At 31.9% G+C, this 11,644-nt stretch overlaps 1 protein-coding gene across 1 annotated transcript; it reads left to right on the forward strand.

Moving 5' to 3' along the window:
* The first annotated feature begins 3,776 nt into the window (after window positions 1-3,776).
* LOC133193092 (uncharacterized) lies at window positions 3,777-10,752 on the forward strand. The gene is made up of 5 exons (XM_061329067.1): window positions 3,777-3,957; window positions 7,102-7,192; window positions 9,300-9,465; window positions 9,554-9,647; window positions 10,664-10,752. Exons 1-5 carry the CDS (start codon window positions 3,777-3,779, stop codon window positions 10,750-10,752), a joined length of 621 nt encoding a protein of 206 aa, XP_061185051.1.
* Window positions 10,753-11,644: the final 892 nt, after the last annotated feature.

The following is an 11,644-nucleotide window of genomic DNA, read 5'->3' on the forward strand; positions in this document are numbered from 1 at the left end:
CAAAACACAGAAACCCAATTTGAGTAAACGACTTTCAGTTTCATATCTTATGGGAAAAGGGGTATGAAAGCATAATTCTAACATATGGTAGAGTGAATTTAGAATTACCTGAATATAAATTATTTTCAGAAAGTCAAAAAAAATTTAAAAATGTAAAAATGTTAAAAAATAATAATAATAATAATAATAATAATTATATATATATATATATATATATATATATATATATATATATATATATATATATATATATATATATATATATATATATATATATATATATATATATATATATATATATATATATATGGGGGGGGGGGTATTGAAAAATTCAGTAAATGTATGCATTTCCTAATTATAAAGGTAAATACACGTATTTATTAAACAAAGTAAATTAAGAAATACATGAAATTCCTGATTACGCATAAATAAACATATTTTATGTATGTCTGTATGTTGTTTGTATGTATGTTTGTAAGTTTATATGTATGCTGTATATATGTTAGTAATATGTTTTATGTATTTTGTATAGCTGTAAGTATGGTTGTATGTATGTGGTATGGTTGTTTGTATGTTTTATGTTTGTATGTATGTTTTGCGTTATGTTGTATGTTCGTATACATGTTGTATGATTATACCCATTCTTTAAAAGGATTTGTTAATCTTGCAATGTTACGATAGAGTAAAATACTGAACAAATACATGTATTTCTCATTTTACGCAAACTTATCTTGATTCTGAAAATTACAAAGTTCTCATAAAAAATGGAATTTAAGTAATTACATTCCTGTTGACCCCTTATCATATATGACAGCAAAATAATGGTTGAGTGTTAAGTCACCACTGTTTACAGAAATTCATTAAGATATTAAACAGATTTCATAAGACACGAATTTCTGGTAGTCCATCGAGTTTAATGGGTCCCTTAACAAAAAATACAAATATTATAGTGAATTGTTACTTTACTATAATACTAATCTATAGCTTACTATATTATCAAAGTAAAAACTTAAATTTACTATTGTGAATACTATGTAATTTTGATTACTATAATAATAATTTTGATTAACTATTGTAAAGAGATGTGTTTGTGAAACACCGATGCCCCCGTATGACAGCTTATTACCACGGTTTAAGTTTGTCAAATACAAGTCAAACTCCAAGATCAAAAGGTTAAAAATGTTTGTTCCTAAAGAAAGGTCTTGTCACAAGGAAAATACGAGGGTTGTTCATAAAGTTCGTGGATAGTGATGATTTTGTCAAAATAAATGGTCCTAGATATACTTATTTTATACCAAAATATTCCTTATGAAAATCCAAGTCAGAAAAGTTTGGTTAAGGTTGTTTTAACTCAATATTGTTGTGAAATCGCTTTGTTTAAAGGTAGTAGATAGTGCGCACGGCCAAGAGTTAAAATGTCCTAAACTTTGAAAAAGTTTTCGGATTAAAATGATTATCTTCTTCATAAAACATGCCCAAACTTTTCAAAAGTTAAATGTATATCAAATAAAGCGGTTGTCGTCATTTTCCGATATCTTTAATATTCTTTATTGGACAGATATAGTGAAAATATTAAGAAAAAACCGCAAGAAACATGCTTCACAAATGACAGAAAAAGCGACGTCGGACATCCGATTGGAACAGCGTCCAATCATAAAATTATGTTTTTGTTTGAAACGACTCATTATTCAAACAACTGGAAATTATTGGAATATATATTTTTAGTTTATTGATTTGAGATTTTCAACGATGTGTGCAATTTGAGAGACGCTACAAGAAGTGCACGAATTTGTGATAAAAAGTTAAAATCTGTATTTTTGATGATGTTATAAAGTAACTTAGCTTAACGTCAGACTGCACGGCTTGCATACCATCTATTCACACCTATATCTTTCGTAGAATAGTGTGTATTGTTTTGATTTTTATCCGTTTATTAAATCATGATCTATATCAAATAATATATATCGTACACATTTGGCAGTGTGGTCGTTTAAAAGAAAATTATAGCATTTGTCTACGACTTTAGGGACAACCCTCGTACATGTGAAATATGAATGCCCTTGCACCAACCACTCAGACATTATGGTCAAGGTCAAATTTATTCAGAAATAATCAAACTCCAAGGCCAAAGTCCAAAAGTTATGACCAAGGTTGAAGTTTTTGCAAAAGATGAAACTTCAAGATCAAAGTCAAAAGGTAAAAAAATGTTGGCAGTAAACGGTTGTTTAATATGCATGTACTAAATTACAGTTCATGATATTTAAGCTATAATTTTGTATACTGGCAAAATATACATTTTAATTTATTATAAATGCAAGAGAACTTTGTTTTACTGTACTAAAACATTGATACTTTGATTATCTTTGGTAAAAACTTCGATACTTTAATTTACTATTTGATTAGCTATAGTAACAGTTTGATACTTTAGTTTGCTACAGTAATTTATGGTATACTATTATAATATTATTTCAAGGGTTATCTGTTGATATTCGAGGTCGTTTATGAATCAAGCCCACGTTACGCACTTACCCTATATGTACATGTACGCGTCATAATTGTGATAATAACATAATTTTCTTGGAAAAATAATATTCAAAAGACCATATTATTATTTACATCACATTGTCAAAAATGTTGTTAACAAATCAAATCACCTTTATCGTTACTTTACAAGAACAAAAAACAAACAAAAGCATATATTTTTAAAACATATTTAAAAGCTTGGATAAAACCAGACAAGTAAAAATAAATCAGTGCCAGCCATTCTCAAGTTGAGCCCTATCAGACAATATTGATGGAGATCATATATTTTTAAGTAGAGGAAAATCCCAAAAAGTGCACGCATTCCTTTAAGAATATATCGATAGCTATAGGCATTCTTTTAATCAGCTCTTTCTGTACCATGTTGTAAATTTTGTATTTACTAGATAGAGGTAAATTATTATGCTGTAAATTTTGCATTTACCTCCACCTAGTAAATTCAAAATTTACAAGATGATACTCTTCCAGAATGAAGAAAATTAGATCTTCTTACAGAATCTAAATCACAGTGTTGTAAAAATGTTTGCTTGCTCTAAATCGTGCAAATAAATTCAACAATCAGTTTGTCAAACTGCTTTACACTTATTCATTATAGATATTTATTTTGATTCAGGTAGTTTTCATTCTTGTTTATTCCGCATCATTGGGTACGTATTTCTTCTTTGAATATTATGTTAAAGGTTAGATCGGGGGGAGGGGGTTAACAATACGTGAGAAATAACTTATGATCTCGACATCAATAATACAGATAATGAATTAGATAAACGATATTTATATTTAAGAATCTCATAGGTATTAACAGTCACAATGGTTAAAAACTTTGTTGAAAAATTATTTAAGTAGTTTATATAACAGAAGCAACTATATCATGAATGGATTGTCTATATTTATAACAATGTTTATCTGAAATTCAGCACCGGTTTTAACAGATTCAATATCTATTATATTTTTTTAACACGAAATATCAACGAAATGGAACTTAAAAACAGCATTATCAACAACAACTCATGATCGTTTACGAACGTCAATGAGCATTGTATCGTCTTCAACATCAGAACCGACAACTTCAAATTCGTAAGCATATTTGATACACTTTTTTTTTATATATATTTTATTGAAATGCCAATATCTAACATAGTCTGCAGTGATTCTTCTTGCAAAGCGAATATTTTAAGTGACGATGAAAATACATGACTTTCTTGCTATCATTTTTTGTTATGTTCACATGCGGAATTATGCGGTTTTTTGTGTTAAGTCCACTCCCATCAAGTGACAGGGTTGTAGTACTACAGCCTGAACGGAGGGAGGTATCGAGGATTGACATATCCTTTAAAGAAGGGTCGGGTATCTCATCGTCTCCAGTATTTGATGTCTATCTTGGAGACCGCTTCTACATGTTTATCACATACACAGGTGGTAAGTTATTTATATTGAAATTATGATATTACTTTTACTTGTATTTTAAAAATCTTTATTCGTGTTTTTTATAAATGCATATTTTATCAATTTACTGCAGTTTATCAAAAACTTGTTTAGTGATAAGTATAGATTTCATACTATTCAGTGTATACTTCCAACCAGGGATGGGGTCAATTACTTTAAAAAGTAATTAATTAAATTACAAATATTTTGACTTTTTCATCAATTAAATTACAATTAAATTACAGGCTTTCTAAGACATGTAATTAATTAAATTACAATTACTTTGCAAAAGTATAATTAATTAAATTACAAATTACATTTTTAATTTGTTTTGAAAATTTTATAATCCTTGTCGGTGAATATACAGAACATCATTTATTTGTATATAATCTTAGCCTCTGCACAAACAGTACAAGAAATAATATGCTATAGGTATTGTGTATCATTCTGGTTTAATTTATAACATTTATTTACAAAACAATAAGAATCTCTTAAAGAACTATCCAAGATCAGTTTGATGCAGTTTCCACCACACAAAACCTACATGTACACAAATTACATGGCTTATAATATTTGATTAAAAGTGAGTATTTTAATAGAGTGAAATGAGTCGCAACTGTAACCCCTCAAATTAAGTATTTCCTTTGAAGGTAACCTGAACATCCTAAATTGTTATTTATGTTGAACAATTTTACTTCATAAATCAGAATTAAACAGATAGAAAATTCATTCATAAAAATCTGTTAAGATGTTAAAATAATTATCAAATTGAAAGTTTTTCTTTTCTAAAGCTAACGGAGCATTTTAAATTGAAATAATTATCTCCATTGGCTTTGTCTTCTAAATCATCGAATGAATATCTCTTTAGGGAGTTGACTTGTTTTGATTGCAATTTAAAGCTGTGATCTGGAGGGCAATTATCTCTTCCCAACAAGAGAGAACTTAATTAATGACACACACCTTCTTTTTCTTTATTATTGATCAAAGAACAAAGATTGAAATATAATACCGGTAAATGTGTGTTTCATAGCTGAATAGAGCTAAGAAGGGTGGTTCAAAATTCAGATTTATAAACATAAATCAAAAAATTCAAAATTTACATAATGATTAGAAAGAAACTAGTTTATTATTATCAAGCCAATCATTCAATTATTTTTTTGTAAGCATTAACCTAAGATTTTGTATAATTGAAGGATTGAGGATATGTTTAACAATAAAATAAAAACCAGTAAAATGGGGAGGTAGTGGTGATGATATATCATGAATATATCATGAATGTGTATTATGTAAAGTAATTGAATGTAATTGAAAAAGTAATTGAAATTACATAGTATTTTTTCAGTGTAATTAATTAAATTACAATTACATGTAATTGAAAAAATGTTCAATTACAAATTGCTTCCAATTACTTCAAAAAATGTAATTAATTACAGTCAATTACAATTACTTTTTAGCTCAGCTGAGCTGAAAGCTCAAGTGAGCTTTTCTGATCACATTTTGTCCGGCGTCCGTCTGTCTGTCCGTCTGTCTGTCTGTAAACTTTTCACATTTTCAACTTCTTCTCAAGAACCACTGGGCCAATTTCAAACAAACTTAATATCCTTGGGTAAAGGGAATTCAAGTTTGTTCAAATGAAGGGCCATGCCCTCTTTCAAGGGGAGATAATTAGGAATTAGTAAAAAAAATAATGGCATCATTTAAAAATCTTCTTCTCAAGAACCATAGGGCCAGGAAAGATGAAACTCATGTGGAAGCATCCTCAGGTAGTGTACATTCAAATTTGTTCAAATTATAACCCTCGGGGTAGGGCGGGGCCACAATGGAGGATCAAAGTTTTACATAGAAATATATAGGAAAAATCTTTAAAAATCTTCTTCTCAAGAACAGCAAAGCCATGATGAGTCATATTAATATGGAAGCATCCTCAGATAGTGTAGATTCAAGTTTGTTCAAACCATGACCCCTGGGTGTAGGGCGGGGCCACAATGGAGGATCAAAGTTTTAAATAGAAATATATAGGAAAAATCTTTAAAAATCTTCTTCTCAAGAACAGCAAAGCCATGATGAGTCATATTTATTTGGAAGCATCCTCAGGTAGTGTAGATTCAAATTTGTTCAAATCATGACCCCCGGGGGTAGGGCAGGGCCACAATGGAGGATCAAAGTTTTACATAGAAATATATAGGAAAAATCTTAAAAAATCTTCTTCTCAAGAACAACAAAGCCATGATGAGTCATATTTCTATGGAAGCATCCTCAGGTAGTGTAGATTCAAGTGTGTTCAAACCATGACCCCTGGGGGTAGGACCGGGCCACAATGGAGGATCAAAGTTTTACATAGAAATATATATAGGAAAAATCTTCTTCTCAGGAACAGCAAAGCCCAGATTGGTCATATTTATACGGAAGCATCCTCAGATAGTGTTGATTTTATTTTGTTCAAATTATGACCCCCGTGGGTAGGGTGGGGCCACAATGGAGGATCAAAGTCTTAAATAGAAATATATAGGAAAATATCTTCTTCTGAAGAACTGCAAACCATGATTAGTCAGTTTGATATGGAAGCATCCTCAGGTAGTGTAAATTCAATTTTGTTCAAATGATGACCCCCAGGGTAGGGTGGGGCCCAATGGGGGATCAAAAGTTTTACATAAGAACATACAGAAAAAATATTCCTTCTCAAGAACAGAAAAGCTATGTTTTGTCATATTGATATGGAAGCATCCTCAGGTAGTGTAGATTCAAGTTTGTTCAAACCATGACCCCTGGGATAGGGAGGAGCCACAATAGGGGATCAAATTTTTACAAAGGAATATATGGGAATTTTTTTTTTAAAAAAATCTTCTCAAGTACAACAAAGCCATTTGTTATATTGACATGGAAGCATCATCAGGTAATTTAAAATTCAAGGCCCCCTCTTCCCCCCCCCCCCCCCGGTAATCTTTTCGATACTGAACTGATTTGTGCTTTTGCCTAGCCAATGTGCTCAGGTGAGCGATGTCGCCCATGGGCCTTTTGTTTCAATTATCCCATCCCTGCTTCCAACTCATTTTGTGGCCGTGCATTGTCTTAAATGGAAATCATCACAATGACACCCACACACATAAATATAGTGGAAACCTTTCTTTATTTTGTAAGAGCACCATGTCATCAAACCTGAAGAGTGCAAAGCCTTCTCTGGCACAGTAGTTGATGAGAGCTCAGAAAACGTGACTCTGTGGGATAAAAGGTAATTAGCAGTCATACATTTGCACTTATTTAGAATTTTGATTGTCCTACATATCGCACAAGAAACACTTTGGGAGAACAATTGTTTGCAATTTGCTTTTAGAATCATAACCAATCGTAATTTCGGTCTGTAACTCAATTATATAGAAATGAAATAGCTCAATTATCAAGAACAAAAGGAGAGAAAAAACTAAACTTATAGAGCAGAGTTTTTGGCAAAACCAACGAAGAATTTTTTATAAGTATCAAATCAACAGTTTCTTAACTGTTAGTGCATGTGTTTGATAAAGACGTTCTTGAAAGGATATGTAGACAAAGAGTACATGTATCCTTCAAATAGTCCTCAAGTTGTGCTGCCAGTCCAATATTTAAAATCAGGACTCTAACAGGTATCCAACAGTGGACCCATTTGATTCTTTAAAATGGGAGGATTTTTAATTCATTGAATCAGCCTCTTCATGCGCTGAATCAAAAAAGTGTTGAAGAATTTTTTAACCAGAAACGTCTACAGGAGTGAGTGAAAATTCGGCAATATTATTACGCAGATTGGCGGATTCAAAATTGATGACATTTAGGGAATAAAAAATAGTAACATATCACAATATGGGGAGGTCTAGGGAATTTAAATAAAACAAATTTAGACAATTATAAACGTTGAAGTGATTTATTTCCATATTTAAAGGATCATAGGAAAGCGAAAACGCTTACTCTAAATAACAAATAGATATGGGTTACCCCATATCCAAAATATTCGACTTTTAATTTACTTGAATTTTCACTGTACTCAGCTGATCTCTAAGAAAAAAAACTGCACTTGTTCTGAAACTGGTTTATAGTTCTTCGTGTTCGTAGCAAATACTGTCACCAGTCTTGCGTCACTAGCAAACAGTGCACACACCTGTGCTTGCAAGACATGTGAAACTCTGGGTGGATGGCACAAATAAGGTTCAAAAATATTTAATAATTTTTTTTTTCATTTTTTTTTTTTTTTTTTTTTTTTTTTTTTTTTGCAAGAATGATGAACTATAGTTCTCGTGTCCGTAGCAAATACTGTCACCAGTCTTGTCTCACTAGCAAACAGTGCACACACTTGTGCTTGCAAGACATATGAAACTCTGGATGAATGGCACAGATACGGTACAAAGATATTTAAAAATGTTTTTTTGCCAGAATGAAGAACTATATTTTGTCGCATCTTTACATTTGCATCCGCATCAAATAGCTGCAGAACTGTAGCTCTCCGAAAAAAAAAAAATTGACAGACCGGAGAGCTACAGTGCCACCCATAGAAAAAACTGTATATTTATTGCGCACAAAAAGTTGCGCTCGGTTCTGGATTTATTTCTCCAAATTCTTACCTCAACTGCACAAAAGCTCGATTTCAAAAACTTCCTTAGACCTCTATCAACTACTTTTGTAGTTGACGTCTTTACGAAGCAAAGCGGTAGAGCGCTTGCTCCGTGATCGGGAGGTCGTGAGTTCGAATCTCTGCCGCGTCTGACCTAAGTCGATAAAAAAATGGGTAGCAATTGTTCCTTCGTCATGCTCTCGGCACTTTGAAATGAAAGTTGCGGGTCCTTCGGATGAGACCTTAAAAACCGAGGTCCCGTGTCCCGGCAGGCGTCGGCACAATAAAGATCCCTCACTGCTCAATGGCCCTGAGTGCCGAGTAAAGGTCAAAATTTGAAGCCTTTCACTGGTATATGGTGACGTCTCTATTTGAGTGAAAAATTCTCGAATGGGACGTAAAACAACATACAATCAATCAATCAATCAATCTAACCGACTGAACCTATGTCACACTAAAGACTTATATGTTATTCAGGTTGTGGGCCAAAACTGAAAATGAAAATTATTTTGACCAAATGTGGTATCCTGCTATATCTATTGGTAATTTTTTCGGCATTTAGAAAAGTTTCAAACTTTGTTTTCCTTGGCAGAAAAATTTGAAATATTTTATTTACCCTTTCGTGTATATTCCGGATTTCACGTTCTTATTGGCTTTAAACTATTGTCCCCTCAAAGAGATGCATTCTATTGTGTTCATGCCACGAGTTATTGTACTGATAAGCAATGCTTTCAATCATTGGCATGACTTTCAATTGCAGATCTTGTTACTCTTCAAAGAACAACATCTTAATGGATAATTTCACTCAGATGACGCCTCAAGTTTTACGAGCTCCTTTATATGGATTTCACTTTGTCTCAAGTTCATATGTTACCATCGAATGTACAGTTCGTATCTGTAGACAAAATACAACCTGTGATAAATCGGTACGTGAGTAAAATAACTCCATTATAAAAGATATTAGCTAATCAGTGGACGTATATTTGATTTTCATTATGAGCGATATACGTTTAGATTTGTGCTCAAAAAAGAAAACGACGTCGCAGGAAGGACCCATTTGCTCTTGGTTCTTCGTCTTTCCAAGTTCTGAATGGGAATAGAATTCCCGGTGAGAAATTACATATATAATAGATATATAAATATATATAGAGAGAGAGGGAGAGAGAGAACGTATCTTTAAACAGAAAAGATGAGTTCCTCAGAAATAATGTTAAAGGGTTACAAAGGTGTTTAATTCTGACTGAACTTGTACTTTATCATTTTTTAAGAGGGAGGGTTAATATAGAATTTCTATCTAAGATTCTTCCTAAGCTGATACCTCTATCACAATTAGAAAAGATAAGAGACGGCCTAAGCAAAATTACTCGTATACTATATAAAGGTTTGGAAATTCTTTTGATTGAGGAGGGGGTATTCACAAACAGTACACCTATTCGGGGATGTCTGAATTGACCAAAACTGTACTCATATTCTTTCATGTTTTCTTTAACCGAAGCTATATTGAATGTATCATACATGTATCTATATGCATTTGCCTAAAGTTACATACTATTGCTAAGTAATTCAGTAATTTCTATTCCAAAGAAACTATGATATTGTAGGATCTGATTCTTTTTACACAAAAAGGGGCTCAGAAATCAAATACGTATTGATGTAGCTAAATAAAAGATAGCTGTATAGATTTTTGTAGCATTTTAAAGAAGTTTATCTTTTTTAATATATATTCATACAATGACCTTGTCAGCAAATACATTCTATCATTAGATCGTATTTTGACTGACACATTTCATACCAATTGTTGGGCCTTTGTTTTATACTAAATTTGACTACAGATTATTCCGTCTACCTGATCAATACATGTACATAGGGCTCGAGGCGGATGTGACCATGGACAGGGGATGCTTATTCCTCCTGGACACCTGATCCCACCTCTGGAATTTCCAGAGGTCCGTGTTTTTTTTTATCCTGTACACAAATTTGCGCTGTTTGCAGGATTTTTGAGATAGATCATTATTTTCACCTTTTTCAATCATTCTTTAGTTTCATAACTTTTAAGTTTTTAGGATGTAATATTGTGAAAATATCGCTAACTATGAAATAATGTGGATTGTTTTGTGTTTGTAGGTGGAGCGGATACAATTCCCGTACTTCACCGATTCACACTGGGTTGCATGGTTGTAATGGCTCTTTCTATCAAGACTCCATGTATATAGAATATATTTTATTAAGTAGTCAGTGCTTAAAAATTGCATCATGATGTTAATGTACTTAAGAGGTGATAGAATAAAAACCAAGGCTATTAATCTGAAAGTAAATAAAGCAAATACATTATATACAATAATTATTGCAAATCAAGTACACTTGATTTCTAGTGTAGTTTCACAGAAAATAAGATACATTTAAGTTCATGTGTAAGTCTTTAGATTGTACCTATCATGTGTGCACTATGGAGTAGCTTCCGATGATTTCTTCGCGAATTCGGTTGCGAAATGACCACGAATATTAGCACTTCGCCTAACTCTTGCGCCACAGTAAATTTTGATGGAGAACCCCGCAAATGTGAAAGGGAAATTCCTGAAAAGTTTCTTTATTTAAAAAATCAAATTTGCTTTTATATCTTATGGAAAATTCCCAATGTGTAAATTAATTCAGATGCAATTAAAACTGGCAAAATCTAATGAGATCTTAAACTTAGAAAAAAGAAACATGTAAAACATGATATTTAATGGTATTTTTGTGCAGTATGTGAAATATACGGTTGTAATAAATTCAATTATTCGTTATATATATACGAGAGTCATTCAATAAATAATGCAATAGTGCACCCATGTTTCCTCATCCATCACGCAAATTTAACAACTCTTCTATTTTGTTAAAATATTTGTTTTTAAGTAGACTGTTGGCACATTTAATGCGTATTTTTCTATTAGGCAATTTTAAGAAATAAGGCACATATCTGATAGAAATATTATTATATTCATTTCCGTTGTCAGAATTCTATATAATTTAATTTAGTTCGTATTCTAGCCTCTGATTGGTTAATATCCAAAAAGGAACACAAATTATTTCTGTATAACCTGGTTTGGTATTGGGACACACACCCCT

This window comes from Saccostrea echinata, unplaced genomic scaffold (genome assembly GCF_033153115.1).
Source record: "Saccostrea echinata isolate AGI-Se365-2 ecotype Australia unplaced genomic scaffold, CSIRO_AGI_Sech_v1 ptg000027l, whole genome shotgun sequence".
NCBI classification, from domain to species: Eukaryota; Metazoa; Mollusca; class Bivalvia; order Ostreida; family Ostreidae; genus Saccostrea; species Saccostrea echinata.